Genomic DNA, 22,572 nt, shown 5'->3' on the forward strand with positions numbered 1-22,572 from the left:
GGGATGAGGAAGCAAAGCGGTGGAGGGTACAGGTTATTGAGGTGGAAAAAATGTATCCGATGAGGGAGGTGGCAGGAGGAGGAAACCTCATGGAAGAAGACGAGGAAAGCGAGTCGGAAGACAATCTGATAAATAGATTGTTAATGGATAGACCACCTCCGAGAGTTGAGGAAATTGAAGATAGAGGGCTTGCAAGGGAAGATGGGAATGCCATAGAGGGGTATACACCACTCCCTATATCGGAATGGACACCTATCAAAGGTGGGGAGACACCTCAACCTAGTACAGCACAGAGTGTAGTGGGAAGGTTAGTGGTGCAGAAAACGCCAGCCACCGAAAGGGTTGAGTCCTTTGGATTGCCAGATGCTCTTCAAGTGCCTGTTACCATAGGACCCATAGTTTCGATCTATAACCCTGAGAGAGATAGAGAGGAACAACAGAGGCAATTGGATAAAGAAAGGATCGAGATGGAAAGGAGGAATAACGTGACAAATGCATGGAAGCAATTGCCAGGATCGGTAACATGGAATACCCCATTAGACACAACTGTCGGTCCCAATTCAGAACAGGGAGGTCCGAGAGGACCAATGGATCTAAGGGGACCGCGGCCAAGACCCTATTCAGAATTAAGAGCTGATTTGAGGGAATGGGACGGGTCCATAGTATCCCCGAATAATAGGTCGAGAACGGAACCAGAGTGGGAAAGTAGAGGTAACGGGACTGTATCTCATTGTGGGGCCAGCGAAAGTAGTCAGGGGCGGGAAGGCCAAAGTCAGGAGAATAGAGGAGTTACACGTCCTACGGAGGAGAGGGAACAGCAGGAGCAAAATAGTAGGAGTGTAGAGTGTGAGGAGATGTCCCGTCTCTGGGAGAAAGGAGGAGATGAAATGGTACGAGCTTTTCAGAATAGGTTTAGGTGCCTTCATCATGTACTCGGAGAAGATGTTCAACATTGGAGAAAGGAGAACAGCGATAGGTCCCGCCACGCCTCGAATAATCAGGAATCACAGGGAAGTAGGGAAGAAAGAGGGAGTAATGGAACATCTTACCCTGCATCCCGTGAAACTAGCCAGGATGGGGAGAGAGAGGCTAGGAGGCATGAAGGAGTGTTTCACCACCCACCCCGAGAAGATGGAAAGGCATGGGACCTAGAGAGATGGGAACAGGGGAGGACTCCCTATAACTCACCAATACCTAAACGTAGATCTCGGAGCTGGGATGGGAGAGATGCGGATGGAGGAGCTAAATTGAGTGTCTTGAAAGCTGAAATTAAGGCAAAAAGGCTTGATGTTACTAGTTTAAAATCAGATGTTGATGAGATAATAGATGGAACAATGCCTTTGGAAAGGATAGAATTGTATGAACAGGATGAGTTATTGTTCATGGCAAAGGATATTACTAGGAAAGCTAGAGCGTTTCATGAGAAACTGACTGATTTGGCAGACAGGTATGCCGTGGATTTATCTAGGACAAGGGCATTACAGAGTAACCACAGATTACAGTACGCAGACCAGGATCTAGATGAGAAGAGAACTACTGGATTAAAAACACACATAAGAGAGCTGGTAACAGGGATAAGAGTGTGGAGAGAATTGGACAAATGGGAAGAAAGGTGGTCAAAAAAGGGCACAGTTAGACGAAGTGCAAATGTGATGACCCCCGAGGGAAGGGTAATGCATATGGAGGCATTCCCTTTGCGAGAAATATCAAACGGAAATTATGTACATGTACCCTGGAGTAAAGGAGATTTAGCTGCATTTACCAACTCATTTCCGAAGTTGCGGGACAATCCAGTAGAGTGGTATAAGCAGGTAGAGAGGTTTGTTAAAATTTCGAAGGTATTGTGGATTGATTTGAACACGTTGTTTGACATCGTGGTCCCATCTGATCTGTGGACCCCTTGTAAGACTAGTGTTGAATGGCCAAATACTGAACCAGTGAGGGATGCTCGGACTAATGGACCGTCCGAGATTGTCATGCGAAAGTATGAAAGGGTAATAGCATGGCTGAAAGATAAGGTACCACCACAGGACATAGATTGGGTGAAAATAGACCGAACAAGGCAGGAACCCAAGGAGACAGTTCACGAGTTTTATGAAAGATTATTGAAAACATTCAAGCAATACAGTGGACTAGATGTAATGGATCCCAAAGATATAGGGCAGTTTGTGTCAAAGTTTGTCTTGGGGTTGAGACCTGATATTTGTTTGATGATACAGCAACATTTAATCTGTTGGCAGAACAAACCACTAGATGAGATTTTACGTTATGCGAGGTACTGCAGTGACGAGATAGATTCTAAAGCCAAGAATCTAAAGGAGAAATTGATGGTGGTGCAAATGCAGTCCGCTGGGAAGGGTGGCCAGCAGAAGCAGGGGATGGGACGAAAACCAAACGGTCAGAACAAAGATAATGAAGAAGGGCAGAGACCTAGGATAGACTTTGCCACTTTAAAGAAAACGACAAAGTGCCATCAGTGTCACCAGGTGGGGCATTGGCGACGCGAGTGTCCCTTTAACCCTGAAAATGGAGAGCTAGAAGTAGAAGAGCAGGTTCAAGAAGTCCCAACACCAAAGGTGACAGTTCCAGGAGGCAAGGTGGCCAAAGGGGGGACTTCGGCCCCACGGGCCCAGTTCCCACAGCCACCGAAGGTAGCGACAGGGGGTAAGGTCTTTAAGCAGATGCCTCTCTTCATCGAGGAAGACAAGTGTTACTACATTGATCCATTGACAGGACAACGTGTGAGCAGTGAAGAGGACTGTACCCTCGGGGCAGTCCTAGAAGTGGATCAAAGAGGGCCATTTGTTGAGGCAGAAGTGGCAGGGTGTCCCACTACGTTCTTAGTGGATACTGGGGCTACTCGTTCGACTCTGAGATCAGCGGTGGTTCCAGACTTGCCAATGTCAGGGGAAACTATTCAGGTGGTAGGAGTCGCAAATAAAAGAATGACTAGTCCTTTGACAGAACCAGTGTCTGTGAAAATTGGAAACCACATGAACGAACATCAGTTTGTGGTTTGTGACTCGAGTCCGGTATGTCTGTTAGGAAGGGATTTGTTGTGCAAATTGAATTGCACCATATACTGCACCCCACAAGGAGTGGAGGTACAGACTACCGACGATGATGCTACCTTTAAGGTGGCCAATTCAAAATTCTGTGTAGAACTATATCCTACTCTGACTGTAGAAGATCTTCCCCAGGATTTAAGAGATGCAGTGGCGTCAGAGGTATGGGATTTCACAGGAGAAGAAATAGGATTGATTAAGGGGGTAGAGCCGGTAAAAATATTGGTAAAACCAAATGTTGAGTTTCCAAGAACACCTCAATACAAATTGTCACAGGAAACGATTGCAGGAATAAAGCCTGTGATCGAGTCAATGATTCAACAGGGAATACTGAAGGAAATTGTGGGTAGTCCTTGTAACTCCCCGATTATGGGTTTGCAGAAACCTAGCGGGAAGTTTAGGATAGTTCAGGATTTACGAAAAATTAACAACATAGTTGTTTCATGTTGTCCCGTGGTACCGAATCCATCAGTGATACTGTTTCAAATACCATGTCAAGCAGAATGGTTCACAGTGATAGATCTTTGTCAGGCTTTCTTTTCAATCCCATTGGATGAAGAGAGCAGGTATCTTTTTGCTTTTAAAATGGAAGATCGCGTTTTAACATGGTGTCGAATCCCACAAGGATTCACAGACAGCCCATCCATCTTTAATCAGTTGTTGAAGAAGAATCTCGAAAATCTAGTACTGCCGCAGAACTCGGTTCTGGTACAGTACATAGATGACCTACTTGTTGCGTCAGAAACAGAGGAAGCCTGTAAAGCAGATTCAATTGCCTTACTGAACCATTTAGCCGAAAATGGACATAAGGTATCTCCGAGCAAGTTGCAGTACTGTCTGACAGAAGTACAGTATTTGGGGCACCGGTTAGAGAAAGGAAAACGTAAGGTGTCACCAGAGAGGATTGAGGCGATAATGAAGATGAATGCGCCTACAACACAGAGAGAAGTTAGAATGTTCCTAGGAATGGTGGGTTACTATCCATGTTAATGGTGGTAACTATCCACTGCCGACAGTGGATAGTTAACTTTTCACTGAAAGCAAAGCCCTTACAGAAACTGACGCACAAGGAGGTGAGTGATCCGGTACCATGGGACGAAGAATGCTTGGTGGCGTTCTTGCAGCTGAGAGACGATTTGTGTCGTGCTCCGGCTCTGGGAATGCCCGATTACGAGAAGTCATTTTCACTCTATTGTTGTGAGAGAGAGGGATGTGCTTTGTCAGTCTTGGCACAGACCCACGGAAATGCCCGTAGACCAGTTGCATATTTTTCGGCTACATTAGATCCAGTAGCCGCAGCGTTGCCCGGATGTCTCAAATCCGTTGCTGCAACGGGTGTCAGCATTGAAAGGAGCGAGAGTATTGTGATGGGACATCCAGTGGTGGTGTATGTACCACATTCAGTTGAATTGCTAATGACCAGGACGAAGACGCAGCATCTGACCAATAGTAGGCTCACGCGCTACGAGCAAGTTATCCTTGCTGCGGAGAACGTGACTCTTAGGAGATGCTCTGTCTTGAATCCTGCTACTTTGATGCCATTACCTACTGTAATAGAAGGCGAAGGATGTGAAGACCACGATTGCCTTGATGTGACTGAACTATGCACGAAACCCAGACCAGATATTGTGGATGAGCCGTTGTCTGACCCCGATGAAATTTACTTTGTTGATGGCTCATGCTTAAGAGACGATACTGGTCGGTTGAGAGCAGCTTATGCTGTTTGTACTATTACTGGAGTTGTGGAAGCCGCTTGCCTGGAAGGAGTACATTCCGCACAGGTAGCAGAAATTATTGCCCTAACTCGTGCCTGCATAGCAGGAAACGGAAAGAGAGTCACCATCTACACGGACAGCCAATATGGTTTCGGTGTGGTTCACGATTTCGGGCAGTTGTGGTCTCAGAGGGGTTACATGACCTCCTCTGGTTCGCCCATTCGAAATGGAGAATTTGTGCGATTATTGTTAGAAGCATTACAAGGTCCAGTTGACATTGCAATCGTAAAGTGTGTAGCTCATACTAAGAATACAGATTTTGTGTCACAAGGCAATAGATACGCTGATGAAGTCGCACGCTATTGTGCGGAACAAAATTATTCTTTCTCAAAGGTGGAAATAGAAGGTGCAGAAGAAAAGACTGAATTAAGCATGATGTTAGAAACTGTAGACACTTGGGAGGATTTAAGAATAATGCAAGAGAATGCACCTGAAACAGAGAAAAAGGCATGGGAAATAGCAGGTTGTGTGCGAAGCGAAATGGATTTTTGGGTTTCAGCAGATGGGAGGGCTGTGTTACCTGAAGAATTGGCTAATCCCATGGCGAGAGAAATACATGGTCCAGTACATCTAGGAAGGGATGCTATGATGAGAGTGTTTAGGCAAACTTGGTATTGCCCTAAATTTAGAATAGCAGCAGAATCAGTATGTAAGCGATGTGTTACCTGCCAACAACTGAACGTAGGTAAACGAACACCAGTCACACTGAGTCACATTGGGAGGTCGGGGGGGCCTTTCAATAGGATGCAACTAGATTTCATCGAAATGCCAAGAGTTAATCGCCTTCGGTATGTGTTGGTGATTGTATGCGTATTTTCCAGATGGGTTGAAGCGTACCCTACACGTAGGTGCGATACACTCACAGTGGCTAAATTGTTGCTCAGGGAGTTGATACCGCGCTTCGGGGTGCCTGCCTCTTTGGAATCTGACAGAGGAAAACATTTTAACAGCGAAATAGTGAAGATGTTGTGCTCCACACTGAATATCGATCAAAAGCTGCATTGTAGTTATCGACCAGAAGCTTCAGGAATTGTGGAACAAGTGAATGGCACATTGAAGAATAGATTGGCTAAAGTAGTGGCATCCACATCTTTGAGTTGGCCAGATGCTCTTCCTCTAGTGCTCATGAGCATGCGCAGCACACCTGACAGGAGAACAGGTCTCTCTCCCCACAAGATCCTGATGGGGAGGGCCATGAGACTTCCCACAGTTCCAACTACTGCCCTATTGAATATTACAGATGATCTGATCTTGGATTATTGTAAAGGACTGTCTGACGCCATCCATTCTGTGTCCCTTCAGGTGCATGCGGCTGAAGTTCCAGCATCGAGGAACCTGTGTCATGACCTGAACCCAGGGGACTGGGTGTTGGTTAAAAAACACGTCCGGAAGAACTGCCTAGATGTTCGCTGGCGTGGGCCCTTTCAGGTAATCCTGATAACGAACACCGCGGTGAAGTGCGGGGGGCTGCCAAATTGGATCCATGCATCCCATACTCGAAGAGTTCCAGCACCTCTAGAAGGAACAGCTCCTATCCCAGACGAAAGCCCGGAAGTGGAAGAAGGGTCGCAAGAAGGGATTGCAGCAGCTGAGGAGGTGTCGGAAGAAGTTGGGAACGCAACGGATTCAGAAGAAGAGCGAAGGCAGGACGGCAGTGAGACGGAAGACGCAACTGAAGGAGAGAGCAGAAGTGAATACGACTCAGACTCAGATCCGTATCAGAGCGACCAAGAACCAAGTGAGAGGACATGGAATAGGAGAATAAGGCTTGGAGCTGCCACTTGGCCAACAAGGAGAAGAAGGCTAAGTTTGAGGTCGGCCCAAGAAGAAACGCTTGCTCCTATATCCGAAGACTCAGATCCAGAAGAAGATATCCAGGATCAAGCCGAGGAGGGTCTTAGAAGATCAAGGAGGGTGCGAGTGCCTAGTAGAAGATACTCTACTCCCGACTGGACCTACCTCGTTGCAGATGTCTGGGGGGCACAGAACCGGGAGGATCCGGGAAGTGGACCTGATCAGAACTGACCCGATCATCACAGTGCAAATAAGGTTTCTACTGCCAGGAGCGGAGACCGAAAGGTTGCTGACACTCAACATCGTTCATCCTGCTCTCCTGAGCGGAATACGAAAATTGATTTTAGAGACAGTTGAGTTTCCAGTTTGCTGTTCACGATATCCAATATTGGAGGGAACTCTTCTTCGTTTGGAAATGCTTGAGCGAGTAGTAGAAATTCTAGGAGCACTCATTGTTGTGGATTAATACCATATTGCGAATGTCTTCAAGGGGGCGCAGAACTGGAAAGGTGAAGAAAGTGATCCTGATTAGAACGGACCCCTTTGTGATTGTGGATGTAGAACTGATAGTACCAGGAGTAGAAATTGAAAAAACGCTAACTCTCAATTTCGTCCGTCCACTTGTCCAAAGCGAAATAAGGAGAATAATCCTAGAAACAGTTGACTTTCCATGTTGTGGTACGAACTGCCCAGAACCTGAGGGAATGATACTTCGGATGGACATTTATGAAGACGTAGTGTCCCTCCTTGAGCCATACATAACTTTAGATGAAAATAAGACTTTTGAAAAGAAATTGTAAACTTGTTGCAAGATAACCTAGCGCCGAGTGGAAGAAGAAAAGTGATAGGGGTTTCCTTTTAGTGGATGGAGAAGGGCTAGGGTTGTCTAATTTCTACGGGACTTTGAACTGTTTTGCGGAATAAATTGTCAAGCTTCCAAGTGTTCAAAAGAAAGACATTGCGAGAAAGAAAGACTTTTGGCTCAGAAAAGAGAAGAAGTGAATGCTGGAAGAAAGTCGAGAACTACACTGTTTGAGAACATGGAGGCTGGCAACCCGAACCGCAGGGCAAAATGTATAGTTGTTACATTTTTAGGAGTAGTGGTTTCTCTTATAATTTTAGTGGTAACTGTTTCATTCCTAGTGGGACACGAAAGGGATGAAACTGCAGTCAAGGAGGTCAAGGGAGTGTCAACACCAAAAACTACCATTATTAAGGAAAAGGGAAACATCAATGATAAAGACAAAGCGTTGTTAGATGCAGAAATAAAAAGGCTACATACAGATGAGTCACAGGGAAATTACAAGTCAAATGCTTATGCTAAATTGCTTTATGAATATGTTGATGCCATGGAAGTGAAGGATTGTTACGTTTGTATGCAATTACCAGCTTCTGTGGAGGAGGGTATCAGATACCATCATCTTCCATTGACATATGGAATCACATGCAGTTTGTTGTTGAGCATATTTTATGGACGAGATGGATTTGAGTATTATTTCTCGAATTTCGACTCGACATTGCCAGAGGTCCCGAATTTCAAGCATTTGAACAAATGGGACTATTACAAAAGCGAAGACAGATTACACAAATGGTTTATTCCATGGAAAACGTTAGATACTTCACATGCTCGAAGAAACAATCTGACTTGTCAAATATCAGAAGTTGAGAAAAAGTTTATAGGACAGGTAGATACTAGATACAGGAGGCAGAAGATTTTGAAGGCATCAGGACAATGGGAAACAGATTGGACCAAGGAGGAAAGGGCACATCAAAGAAAAGGTAGTATTGGTCCAATTGCTTTGGATAAGGAGAAACGGGGGAAACTGTGCATTCACAGGAGTTACTCTTATTATGAAAACTTTTATGTAGGTCAAGTCAATTGTGAACATGCCTTTCAATTGGAGTATTACTCTAAGGACTTTTTGAAAGGGATGCAAGCAATTCCAAATGTATATTTTGTATGTGGAAGAAATGCCTATGTGAAGCTACCAGATAATTGGTACGGATCATGCTATCTGGCTGTTGTCTTCCCTAAAATATATCATGTTGAGAATTTAGACACGCCAAAGAAAGAAATACCAACTAGATGGAAGCGAGGGCTGGGTGCAGCAGAAGTAGTTGGAGATGTACTCTGTGCTGCATTCCCTTTCTTAGGACTGATATTGAATGACATTAAGATCAGGAGGTTAGCTACAGTCGTAGATAGGCTATCTGCCAGTACTGCAAGATCATTGATGCTGATAGAAGGGGAGATGCAATCGATTAGGGCAATGGTTCTTCAGAACCGACTTGCTTTAGACGTTCTGTTAGCTAAAGAGGGAGGAGTCTGTAAGGCTTTGAAGGTCCAGGAATGCTGCACTTACATTCCAGACAATTCAAAACCTCTAGAGAAGTATATACAAAACATCACTGCCATACACTACGAAATTGAGGACCTGGCAAAAGTAAATGTGTGGGAAAAAGTAGGTCATGGAATGGGTAAAGTTGGAAGTTGGTTTGCCAACTTAGGAAAGGGTATCGTTTGGTACATACTGAAACCCATCATCATAATTGTGATTTGCGTAATCACTTTGTGGGGATTGGTGCGCTTGTATCAATGTTATAGAGCAAATAGGTTGCAGAGAACTATGAGGAAACAGGAGGAAGAGTTGACAGCGATGCAGGACACTCAATACAAGAGTCTGAAAGCATTAGAGAGTATGAAAAGAAGTGGCACAGCCATGTCTTCACTTTGAAGGGTTCTACATTTTTAGTGTCTTGATGGTGATGACCCCTGAAGGTCATCAAAGGGGGGACTGAGAGAGCACAAGTTTGAAAAAAATGTATAAGTGTACCATATTTACAAGCACGTAGTTAGTTAACATGTACTTTGCACCAGAGTGTTTATATTTAGAAGTGAAATACACAGAGTGTCTTATATTCAGTAGTGAAATGCATAGAATGTTTAAGTAGAGTAACAATAATCATAACTGTGTGAGACTAATGTAGAAATGTTTGGGATGAATATGAAAACCTCACGTTCTCATGTTAAAGGAATAATGTAAGAGTTGAATGTAACTCTAAAAACCAGTATATTGTGTAGGCCTCATGGCAATTCACAAGCAAATCTAAACGTGCTGCTAAAATAATGTGAGACAAGGTTGACATGGTTCTTCTAAATGTACTATTGAACTTAGGGTTAAAAGTATATGCTTTATAGATGTGTTATTTTAGAAACGTATGCTAGTTAAGAATGTTTACTGTTTAAATCAAGTTAACGTTTTAAGAGTGCAGGGACCTGCTTCATGTAAATCAAGTAGGCCTGAACTGATAATGTCATCTCCTTTGATGTGCCATGTGCTCGTTAGAGGAGAAGTCGAGAGGTGCCAAGTACAGAGCTTCACTTATATTTTATGACCTATAGATATGGTGGAGTCTGGAATTTGAGGCCCACTGCAGGACGAGCTGTATGCAGGTGCGAGGGTCCTAATCAGCTCGAATGAAAGGGACTTTGTTCAGTGGCGCCTTGCACAGGCCTGTAGGAGTTTCCAGGAATTTCAGGGGGTATCAGCGCACTGGAGAAGAAGCCTGGGAACCAAGGTCAACTTTAACGAGGGTCTTCAAGAGTACCATCATGGAGTTTACCGCGCAGAGATGTACCACGTGAGGGGCGTCCCAAGGGGCGTTTCTTTTGGAAATGTGATTTGGTATTAGGGAAAGAGACCCGGGAGGAGAGCAGAGCAGATGATTTTGGGAGCCTAAGGAAGCGGATGGGTAGGCAGATAGGCTGATCAGGAGAGACCCACTATCAGAGAAGAGATAAAGAGAAGTGCGTGATCTTCTTAGGAAGTCACCACGGCTGACACCTAGAGGGGTAAAGATCTTGCTAAGTAGGGATGTCACTTAGTATAGTGTAGGGACAGACTAACCTTAATTTTCTTTTCTGTAATGACTTTGAGGTTGCAACTTGTATCCATTTTGGCAACCCTTATGGTTTTTGAGCTTGTACTTATTATTTTGTTTTTCAGACTCAGACTATTCAAAAAGTTCATGTTCATAGTGATACCGATTTATCTTCTTAATCTCATTTTGAGAAGTTTGTATCTTCAGTTATCTTTGACTTTATATTAAATCTTTGAAACTTAAAATTTGGTCAGTGGTCATTTAGAGTGGTGTAAGTTCATAAATTGATTGATTTATTGTAAGATTACCTTTTACTCAATGACAGGTACCAACGATTCAGTCGACATAGTTTGGGATTTGGTAAGGTAACTAGTAACCAGTAATCCCGCGTTAGCAACTATTCATTACATCAGTGAGCTTAATCATGTTATTATCTGTAATTCCGCGTCAAAGAGTGATGTGGAATTACTGAAATTACTCGGATTGGAAATTTAGCCCAAGCCCGATCCTCATGCTATCATAGCGGCAAAAATCGGTTTGTACACACCAAGTGGCACATTTTCTTATTCTCAGATTCAAGCAATAAGTGGACCTGCTACAGGCTATGGCCATATTAGTGAAGACCTGTTCAAAAGTGCTGCAAAATGATTGCAAATGTTGATCGATGCGTCAAGGGTGGGAGTGTATGATAATCTGTTGCATTATCAGCTCTGAATACTCTGTACATGCCTTTTTGTCCAGCTATAAAACGAGCATATTATTTTTATTACATTAAACAAACCTCATTTTTCTTAGCTCATTACTATTAGTCGCCATCACAATGTCATATTATTGCTTCACAATTCCCAAGTTGCCTCCTGTCCTCTGTGATGTGTACATCAAGCCCCACCTTAAGCCTACTGTACATTTTGTACTCTGTAAGCGTGAATTCAAAATCACAAAATTCAAACTATATGTACCAGAAGGCAAAATTATGAATCCTAAGAAGACATGACTTTCTGAAAGAACTTGAACAATTTGAGAGAGCTGTGCCTCTGGCCTTTGTTTAGTGGTTGGCATGGTGGAAGTAACCCATCCTCCATGTGGTATCCGGCACCGTCACAAGTTCTTGCTTCCTGCTTCACAAATCATTGCTAGGATTTTGGCAAAAGTAGGGGACATCAGTATCCTTCTTTCCAACCAGGTTGCTGTTTGGTTTACGCTAGTTCAATAACAACCTTTCCCATGGACTGGCGCTTAGCCACAAAAGCAAAAGCATTGTTCACCTGTGAACAGAAGGAAAAGAGCGACTTAACATCATTTAGAAATAAGCACAAACCTGAATTACCACTTTTGAATTTAATACTGAGGACCATGTAAAAACAGGATTTTTTCATAGTGAGAGTAAATGTCAGTCAAAATAAAAATTAATTATTATTACTGTTCATCTTTGAAGTTTATTAATAAAAACTAGGATGAACCAAGACTGCTTATAGAGGGTCATTCTCTCAGCAGGGGACCAGAGTTCAAAACTTGGTACATCAAGTAAAACAGTGGTGGCAGCATACCATGTATTGAGACTGTGTGGTGTGATTGAACCTTTCTCTCTTGACTCTGTAATTGAGAGTGTGGTCTACTGAGACCCTCATGTAAAATTCCACTGTTACATGAAATCTGGAACCTTACACTGACATTCTGTGTCGAGTCTGATGTCGAGTGTGTGTATGTGCTGTTTGAGTGTAGCAAGTGTACGTTATGTCTCTATATGGTATCTAATTACTGGGATCAGTGAGATCCATTTTGGATTCCCCTGGTTCAGCAAGGCACAAGATGGAGGTTGAAAATAGCTTCTCCAGGCAGTGGTAATGCACGGTCTGCATTCCCGTGGCTGGAGAATAGAAACCCAGACACTGAAGAGAGGAGGATGGCTACTTTTAATCAGTCCAAGAGGCCCTTGTAAGCAAAGCGCTGCTGTTTAGTTCTTCAAGAGCACTGTCATTTGGCAGATGGTAGGGGTGAAGAGTGGAATCGCAATTTGTTGTTTAAGGGGAAGAAGTTTCTAGGGAAGGAATGCCCTTTTCTCTGTCTCTGGTTACTACTTCAGAAAGGTAGTGGCAGCCAGGTGCAGAGAATTCCCAGTTCATTGCTCACACGTTTTGGATGCTCCTGCTTAGAGCCCGCCCCACTGCTACCCGATATGAGAACCATCTCTGTGCACAAAGCCTGTGTTTGGAGAGCAACTTGAAGATGACATGTGATAAAGAACCAACACAAACCGGGCCTGAAACCTTAGACAGTGGATCCATATACCCTGTCAGGATGATGATCATAAATGTGGCATCCAAAGTAAACCAACCTCTTTGCTCCACTTCAAAGTTCTTAATGATCAACTAAGGGTTTGCCCAGACTAGAGTATTTGAAGGACCGCAGGGTGATCGTGGCTGGTGTCTGCATTACAGACTGTCTCCCAGAGATATGGGGACATCACCTGAAGTCTGAAGTTTCTGCAGTAGGAGCTGAGGGTCTACCTTGAGGTTAGAAGCCTGCTTCCTGAGGAAACGGCCTTTACAACGCGGGCTGAGCCACAAGTGCCGTTCCCCGCAAGCATAAGAACGCTTGCCTGAACCATGCATCTACCTTAACCATGCATATGCGTGGTTGAGGCAATTAGCAGTCTAGTGTCCGGATGGGCGGGGAGAGGAACAGGAAGTGTTGTAACAGGAAGCTTCAGATGCAGACGGGTGAGTGGGGCTGGAGCCGGTTATTGGGGGGGGGGGGTTGTTTTTAAGGGCGGGGTGGTTTTAGTGCTCAGGGCGGCGGGGATCAGGGTATTCTTTTTAAAGAGAGGCAGGGTTTTAGGGATCAGGGTGGTTGGGTCAGGGTAGTGTTAAGGGCAGTGCAGGGTGGGTTTTAGAGCTCTGTGCGGGGTTTCTGGGGTCAGGGTAGTTTTTGGTAGGCGGGAGGGTTTTAGGCCTGGGGACTGGGGAGGGAAATGGGTCATTTTAAGCACAAGGTGGGGTCGGATTTAGGGCTCAGGATGGTGGGGTCGGGTAGTGTTTTGAAAGGGGCAGGGTTTTGGGGCTCTGGGCGGGGGAAGGGATGAAGTAGTTTTAAGGGCAGGGTAAGTTTGAGGGCTCATGGCGGGGGGGAAGGGGTAGTGTTTGGTAGGGGCCAGTGTTTTAGGCCTCGGGGAGGGGGAGGGGAAGGGGTAGTTTCAAGGGAAGGGCAAGGTCGGTTTTAGGGCTCAGTGCGGCAGGGGGGTGAGGCAGGGGGATAGGATTTTAGGACTTAGGCCTGGAAGAGGGGTTTGGGGTAGTGGTAATTTACCACGCATATCCCTTTAGCAAACATACCTATAGAATAAAATATGCTGTAGAGGCATGCGTTGTAAAGGAATGCATGGTTAAGACGCATTCGTTGTTGTGCTTCTGTCATTCAATCGTGCTGGCTTTGGAAGAGAGAAGCCCAATGTGTTCCTGGTGTGCAGAATAGCTTTTATTCTCCAGAAACCATGTTTGATGCAAGATAAGCAAGCCGCCACATCTGAAAGACTGGTGCTACTGACGTCATAATACAGGTACTCAAAAACCGTATACACCCTGATCAGCCAGGAAGTCGCAATTGCTAAAGTCATCTGCCAGCTCGTGATCGGCTAGCCGGGCACAACTGATGAGCTCAGATCGTTTCTGCATTCAGACTGGGAAGGCATTAACTGTTCAAGATGGGAAGCTATCATAGGATCCCACTGCACCATGATCCCCCAGAGTTGTCAGGCTCCCAGCAAGGCCACTGCATTCCTAACGACTCCAAAAAAGCAGCAGCAGAAGTGAGACCGCTGTAGACTTCAATTCTACATGAAGAAAGACTCCAATTGCCAAAAACAGGTAAACATGGGGCATAACGAAGGATGAATGAGATTAGGAAGCGGGCTAAGGTTTGATGCATGAAATAAGAATTTTTGCTGTATGAATAGTACATGGAGGAAACAAAATTGAATTGTTGAGTGCATATGTGCCTTGTGAGTAATGGCATTGGAGCCCAATAAGCACGGTGTCCCAGATTAGACACCACAGATCATGGGCACTGGGGAACTCTATTAGCAGGGGGTGGGCACTGAATGATGAAGCACCTAGTTTCAGAAGCAGGATTTTAATCCTCTACTACATTCCTTTTAATTGAGCTGTGTAGTATTATTTTACATATGATTTAAGTACTTTAACTCAAAAGACTAGCACTGGGCTGGACAAACAAGCTACTGACATTCATACATTTTCTTTCTGGTGGATGATCTCTCCCTTACTGCAGATTTCCCACCTTTAGAATCTCTCAGGTGCCAGACTGGGTCTGAAAGCTTCTCTCAGTAATGACTCCAACTCTCCAACAGGTGGTGCTTTGTGACTCTTTAGTAATCTTGCACTGCCTCAGAAGTAACTGAGCAGGGCTTCATACAGGCACCACCCCTGCGTGCAGACACCAGTTTCTTATTGATGGTGACAGTGTGCCAAAATCTAACTTGGGACCTTTTCAGGGTGTACAGTTATCCACTCCACAGCACAGGGAGGAGATGGGGCAGTGAGTAATCTGTGGTTAGAGTATCCACCACATCACACTTGAACAATGGGGTGAAAGGATAAAGCTTTCTCTTGTCCTCCCTATGTCACACATCTATTCACACAAAAAAGGAGAAGCTTCTATATATTTTGTCGATCACAGTCTGATAGTGGGAAACCGTAGACGTTTGTTAATACTGCTCTTACCCACTAGATAGTGGCATACATCACCATGGGCCGTTACTACACCCTGCTGCAGGCAAACATACAGGGTGGAGCGCAAAAATATTTTTTGAAAACACAATAGGGATCCACTTTGCATAGGCAGTAATAAGATAAAACTATCTAAGAGGGTGCCCTCTCTATTTGTTTTCTCTGGATCCTTCCTGACAGGGTTAAAACATGGCAGGGAGTGGTGTGGACCTTGGAACTGAAGTGGAAGCTTCAGCCAGGGACGGTATGCCAAGGAAGGACCCACTGGTGGAAGTCTGTCTGGCCTAAACATGCACCAGAGGGAGCAAGTAGCATCTGAAATATCGGCAGCATGGCCTCCCTGAAGGCAACAATTTGCTGCAGGGTCAGTGATGGACTGTGTAACTTGGGGTGTACTAGAAACAACTAAGGCACTGGGTTGGATTTGGAAGATACCACAGGCAAGGGGCACATTAAGTGCTGCCCTTGTGACTTCTCACTTGAGTTTGAGTTTCGGTAAGGATTCGAGATTCGCTTGACTTTCTTGTGTTTACAACGAGTTTTGATTTTGACTTATTGAAGAATTTGGGCAAATGTGGGACTTCATGCAGAACCGGGCCAGTGAGTGGGAGCACTCCTGCAACTTGGAGTGGGATCAACACCCCAGTTTCGAACTGGACTTCTTCTTGTACTTGGGGCCATAGAGTTTACCCCCCACTCTCTCATTGCTTTTGGGTGCATGAGAGTCTATTTCTCACATGACTTCCATTCAGGACAGGAGCCAAGGCACAAAAGACACATGTTGAGCAGCTTTGTAATCAACAGCTGCTTCCAGCAGTCGTAACTTGGATCCAGGAAGACATACCCAGTACACTGAAAGATTTTTGGAGTCACTGGAGAGTCGACAGTTTGAGGGGCAACATCTGGATCCGAATTGAAAGGGGCTTAAATACAGAAACTTACTTCTGTGCTCAGGGGTGGCACCTATATGCAACCCCTCTCTGTCACATGGCTGTCAGCTCACAAGAACCTTTACAAGGAGAATTTTTCAGATCCAGTCTGGCATCTGGGACATTCTAAAAGGCAATGCGTCTGATTATTATTTATTTGAGGTTGTATATAGCGCGAACACGACTCGTTAGGGTATCAGATCGCTTTACTGGGATAAACACATTACGTGCAGGAAAAGCAAAGGCAAAATACAAGGAAGGGGGTTTGGGGATTGACTACAGTAGGACAAAGCCAGAGTTCTGTACAATAAACATTACAGTACCAAAATCAGTGAGCGACAGGTCATCTATAAAAAGAGGAAACCAGCAAATGTATACAAGTGATAGTAAAAGGCAAAGAGAAACGGCAGAACATTAGGAGGAGTGAAAATTGGTTTACGGAGAGGGGCAAGCAATATGGGAGAGTATGCACAGAAACAAAGCGATGAAAAAGGTGGTATTCGCAAAGGAGAGTTATTGGATGAATTTGCTCATTAGGAAGGGTTTCGCTTCCTTTTTGAAGAGCGACAGAAAAGGTAATCTTCTGATGGAGGTAGGTAGCGAGATCCAGATTCTTGGTGCAGCCCCAGAGAACGCTCGGTTATATGTTTTTTTACTGCGGAAGCAGGGTGGTTGGAGCACATGGTCTCTGGCGGACCAGGAGTTTCTGGATCTTCCAGATATCACAATTTTCTGGGCGAGATATGTCGGGGAGTTCATGTACAAGGCTTTGTGAGTAATGGAGGCCAGCTTGAGCTGGATTCTGCCTTCAAGAGGAAGCCAGTTCGAGGCCTTCAGATGTGGTGAAATGTGGTAACACATTTTTTAACCAGATAAGAGTCTGGCTGCTGCGTTGAGGCAAGCTTTTAGAAGGGCTGTTGAGGTCTTTGGTAGGCCAGATTGGGTACAGCAGCCGTATTCAATTCTGAAGATGACTAACGCCTGAACTGCGGTTTTTAGGTCCGCGGTTTCAAGAAAGGGTTTTAGTTTCCTCAAGTAGCTCAGATGAAACCTGGCAGTTTCTGCCATCAAGTCGATGTGCTCATGCATATTCAGGTTGCTGTCTAAGGTTATCCCAAGAGATTTGGCAGATTCCACTATGGTCAGTGTGCAGTTGAGTGCTGTGATCGAATGAATCCATAATTAATCCATAGTCTGATATAGAAGTATTCATCAGAAGATACTTTAGATTATCTGTTGGTTGATTGTTGTGTTCTATGCTCTTGCCCCCACAATACTTCCCTGAAAAGCATGTAATTGAGTGCCCTTGCTACCCTGAGAGTCGAGGGTTGTGCTTAGCCCTGTTTCCAGAACCACTGGAGGAACTATACCAGTGGTAAACAAACTAAAACACCACCGCTGAGGCCCAGTAGCTGCTGTTTGGCTGGGCACCCCTTCCTCAATTGGGGACCCGAGATCAAAGTCTCACCAGGAGCCTGATTGAGCCTTGATGAGTAAAGATGTGTGGGGTGGAACTGGTGTACAGGGAGCTGAGAAGGAGTTCAGTCATGAATTAGAATGCAATGAAGCACTGAGAGTTTTGCATCAGAACAGACAACTGCTCCTGTCCTTGCTAGCAGAAGGACATTGCAGATTACTTCATCAAAATGCTTGGTGGACCACGGGTCTCATACCTAGGAAAAGACAATGTCCATCAGCGAAATGAGGGAAGAAGATTGTATCCAGAAATTTCGAGAAGTCAAGGAAAGGGTATTGTGATAGAAGGAAACTGAAGAGTAACAAAGAAGAGAAAGACAGCAATTAAGCAGCTGAATCACTTCAATCAGGACGGAGTCACCAAGATAAAAAACAAATTAATTCAAGAAAAAGACAGAAAACCCAACACCATAAAGGAACTGCACGCAAAGCAAATGAATTACAGATAGAAAAAAGGAGGAATCGCATGAAGAGGAAAAGGGGAATCACACATAGAGGAAATCAATAGCTTCTAGAGTTAAAGTTACATCTATAGAAAAGGTATAATCTTCTCTAGAGAAAAGGAGGAAATCTATCTAAAGGAAAGGAGGACCCAAATATAGAGCAAAGGTGGGACCACAGCTTGAGCTAAGGAAGAAATCCATTTGGGGGACAAAGAAATTGCATCTAGAAGTAACAATGCATTGTATCAAGAGGTATGGATTCACATCTTGAGAAACCATACGGAGAAAAATGTAATCACCTACCAATAAGGATTCATATGTGAGGGACAGAAAGAGTTGCACTGAGAGCAAGGAAGGAATTATGCCTAAACGAAAGAAAGAATCACAGGTAGGGGAAAGCAAAGAACACTTCCTGAGGAAAGATAATCTAAATTAAAAGCAAAGAATGAATCTTATTGAGAGAAAGTAATCGCCACAAAATTGTTGTAGGGATTCTGTTCAGGTACAGAACTATGCTTGGGACCATAGAACATAGGCATTTAGGGACTGACTAACCATACTACTACATTATCTATGAGCCAGAGTCCAACTAGTTACAGTGCCTCACTGGCCTTTCTAACCTTCCAGCGAGACAAGTGAAATGGCACCACAGAACAGAGCACTCTCAATCCTCTCAGGGCTCGCGGTAACATGACACACCCTTTCGCTCTCTCACTCGTACTTGTCCACAATAAGATAAACAAGAGACACAAAGGAAGTGTATAATATTTATTTAAACTATTGTGCTCTAATATGCAGTATTTGAGCCACAATAGAAAGCAAATGCATACCAAAAATACCATTAGCATGGGTATGCAACCATATATCATAAAAAGCCCTGTCATGTTATACGACACATAAGCCTAACCCCCCTCAGCCTTACCAAAGCGAAATGATTATATCTCAAAGATTTTCTGGCATTAGTGGCGTACCCCGTACTTTAGCACACACAGATGGATGGTCTAAGTCTCAGCTGGAGTGGCAAACGTGCCTCAGGACCCTTGCTCAGTGTTTTTTAGGTCTCGCCTAGCATTGTTGCGCACATGCATACCTCGCTCTGCGACATTTATTGTCAAGGAGGACTTGAAGCCTCGCCCCTTATTTCTATTGGCCGGCGTCACCGTTTATGTTATGTTTAATGCCTGCCATTGGAAATAAGCTTTCATGGTTGCCTACCTTTGGCTTTTTGTGCCGGCCCACCCGGACTGGCTCGCCTGCTTTCCGTGTGTCGCAAATGCTTTTCTTATCGGGCTTCCTGCAACCACGCTGCTTTGCTGCCTTCACGCCTGGAGCACACGCCAGTCGGCTCTGTCATTAGTTAGTGACTTTTGTTTTCATCGTCCGCACGCCGTCTCCTCCTCTCCGTGCCTTAGCCTCGCCTCCTCGGGTTTCTTGTTTTGATTGGTGGAAGATCCAGTTCACGTCACAATCTCTTCGCAGACGTATAAGCAGTTGTTGTGGCCCAATTTTTTCGCAGAGTGTTGCGGTCTGATGTAGAGTGCGGAGCTGTTGTCATGGAGCTGCGTAGGCCCCTTGTTACCCCTTCCGTCCACCGAGTGAGGCTGTACGCCCAGTCTGCTGTGCAGAGAGTCTGGGGGCGACCAGTATTTCAGGGCGAGGGAGCATAAGAACCTGGGGGGTGCTCGCTTATACGAGTTTCACGGGGGAGGGGGGGGTCGCTTAGACGACTTTCACTGAGCGCAGAGCAGTGCGAGTGGCGCGAATAGCGCGAACGGCGAGAGGAGAGCCGGCATGCAGCGCAGGCTCGGCGCTCTTTAGGAAGATAATACAAATAAAAGTGATTAACGTAACCTGGCTCCTGAGTCCTCATTGGTGGTAAGCAGCATCTCTACAATGGCGACGAGGGTGGGATTAAGACCCCCCAGCAAGACAGAACCACCAACCCAACCATAGGACGACAGGGAGAGCACCAGTGGCACCAGGACCACCACACAAAAGACAGAAGAGCAAGGAATCCTGGTGCACGACAACAGGTACCCTAAAGAGCGCGGCAGGGCCCAGGAACACCCGTGGGGGCAGCACAGAGAAGCGAGAAAAAAAGGGGGGACAGACCCCAGGGACAAGCAGGAAGGGCGCCAATCCACACTGCGGTCCGCAAGACCAGGGAACACGCGCTGGATAACTCACTGGGGACCGAGGGGGCTGACGCAGATAGTCCCCACGCCCAAACAAGTGAAGAAGAGCAGGACGACGCACCAGGGAGTCCCAGAGGCCAAGGGAGCGTGCAACCCAAGATCAAGAGAGAAAAAATGAGCGCGCAAACAGGATACGCGATGGCGCCAGTACAGTTTTTGCCTCGCCCCGGAGAACCCCTCATGAAATGGGAGGACTGGAGAGAATATATAGACAATTTCATAGGTGTCCTGAAGACGAGAACGAAGAAGTGTTCAAACCCCAGAGAAAGAAGCGCATCTTGTCACTGAACCTTGGCCCGGAGGGCCTCCGGATTTACAAGAGCTTAGTTCCGAAACAGAGAACAGCCACAGACGACGACGTGTATGCACACGCACTCGACGACCTTAACGAACACTTCAGACCAGCAGTGTGTGTGTCGGTGGACAGGTTCAACTTCCAACAGAGGAAACAGCGACAAGGAGAGACGGTGGAGGAGTACGTGGCGGCACTGAAGCGGTTAGCGTCCAAGTGCAAGTACGACAACTGGGAAGAGGAGTTCATCAAAGACCAGGTGGTGATGCACACCACGTGCACGTCTGTGCAGGACAAGTTATGGGCCAGTGGAGACACCACACTGAAAGAGGTATTGGTCATCGTCAAAAGGGCCAAATTAGCGCGACGATGTGCTGAAGTAACGAGGAAAGAAACAGCGTCCAACACTATGGTGAATAGGGTAGACGATGAAGGACCTCGCAGAGAGTATCAGAACAGGAAGCCAATGGAGAAGGGGTCCAACAAGTGGCAAAGAAACGCAAGTACATCAGGGAAACAAGCGGGGAGCAACAATAAGCCATGCTACAGGTGCGGTAGCTGGTTGCACGAGGCGCACGACAGGAAGTGCCCCGCATTCCGTGCGAAGTGCATGTACTGCGGGATAATCGGCCACTACGAGAAGGTCTGCCGGAAGAAGGCCTCCAAAGGCACTGTGAGATATGTGGGCCAGTGTAACGATGATCAAGACGACGATACAGAGGAGGATGTGGTCACGGTGATCTACATTGAAGACCAGGTGCTGAGCACGGACGGCAAAGTCCTGGACAGAGACGGAAGACGAACGATGAAACCAGTTTTAGAAATGACAATAGGAGGGGTCATGATCAGCGTGGTGGCAGACACAGGATCGCCATTCACTATCATCCAGAGAGCAGTGTGGGAGGAGAAATTCGCACCGCATCTAGGCCCAGAGCTAGAAAACCTAGACATCCGCCCAGTCACGTACAACGGAGACCGTATACCAATGGCGGGGTTCAGACCTTTAACCTTCGAATTTCGAGGCCGGTCAGCATACTGCAAGCTTTATGTATCGGAGAAAGGCCAGTCGGTTTTAGGATGGCTAGATCAAGGCGACCTGGGCATCAAGCTGGATCCGGGAGGCAAAGAACAGATTCTACTAACTGACCAGGAGGCGCTGCCCGGTCTTGACAAATGGAGGAGTGAATACCCAAAGGTGTTCGGAGGCACAGTAGGAAGGCTGGAAAAGTTCGCCCACAAAATCATCCTGAAGGAAGACGCTGTGCCGGTGGCCCACAAAGCAAGAAACGTCCCGTTGGCTGTAAAGGAAGCAGTACGGGAGGAACTCCAAGACTTGGAAAGGAAGGGGATCATTGAGCCCATCACGTGCGCCGAGTGGCTGGCGCCCCTGGTAGTAGTTAAGAAACCCAATGGCAAGGTCCGGCTGTGCGTCGACTTGCGGGAACTGAATAAGAACATTGTGGTGGAACAGTTCCCCTTGCCCAGATTAGAGGAGATGCTGGCTAGCACCAGGGGAATTAAGTGGTACCCCTCCATAGACTTGACCTCCGCGTACCATCAAATAGCTCTGCAGCCGGAAAGCCGGAAACTAACATCTTTCATCACCCCGTTTGGGTGCTATCAGTTCCGCCGGATGCCATTTGGTCTGGCCTCAGCAGCGGCGGTGTTTCAGAAGCTGATGCACCAATTATTCAAGGACATCACCGACGTTCAATACTTCCAGGACGACATCCTGGTAATGGGAAGAGACATGCAAGACCATGACGTGAAGCTCGGAAAAGTATTGAAGATTCTAGAAAGAAAAGGACTCACGGCAGAATGGTCCAAGTGCCGGATAGGGATGAACTCGGTGACCTACCTAGGGCATGAGATAGGAGTGCATGGCGTAACTCCTAAAGCAGAAAACGTTAGGGCGATCTGTGAAGCACCATCCCCCACCAACAAGGAAGAGGTCAGGTCATTCCTGGGAATGGCAGAGT

The 22,572-nt window shown here is 45.8% G+C and overlaps 1 protein-coding gene across 1 annotated transcript in view; it reads right to left on the reverse strand.

Annotated features, from left to right (window-relative positions):
* Positions 1 to 22,572, reverse strand: part of LOC144754364 (quinone oxidoreductase-like protein 2) — a 198,787-nt gene that overhangs the window by 3,808 nt on the left and 172,407 nt on the right. Inside the window, exon 10 of the mRNA XM_078642059.1 lies at positions 10,915 to 11,781. Coding sequence (XP_078498185.1) covers positions 11,713 to 11,781 — 69 coding nt within the window. The 3' untranslated portion in view covers positions 10,915 to 11,712. The remainder of the gene's footprint in view (positions 1 to 10,914; positions 11,782 to 22,572) is intronic.

This window comes from Lissotriton helveticus, chromosome 1_1 (genome assembly GCF_964261635.1).
Source record: "Lissotriton helveticus chromosome 1_1, aLisHel1.1, whole genome shotgun sequence".
Taxonomy (NCBI): domain Eukaryota; kingdom Metazoa; phylum Chordata; class Amphibia; order Caudata; family Salamandridae; genus Lissotriton; species Lissotriton helveticus.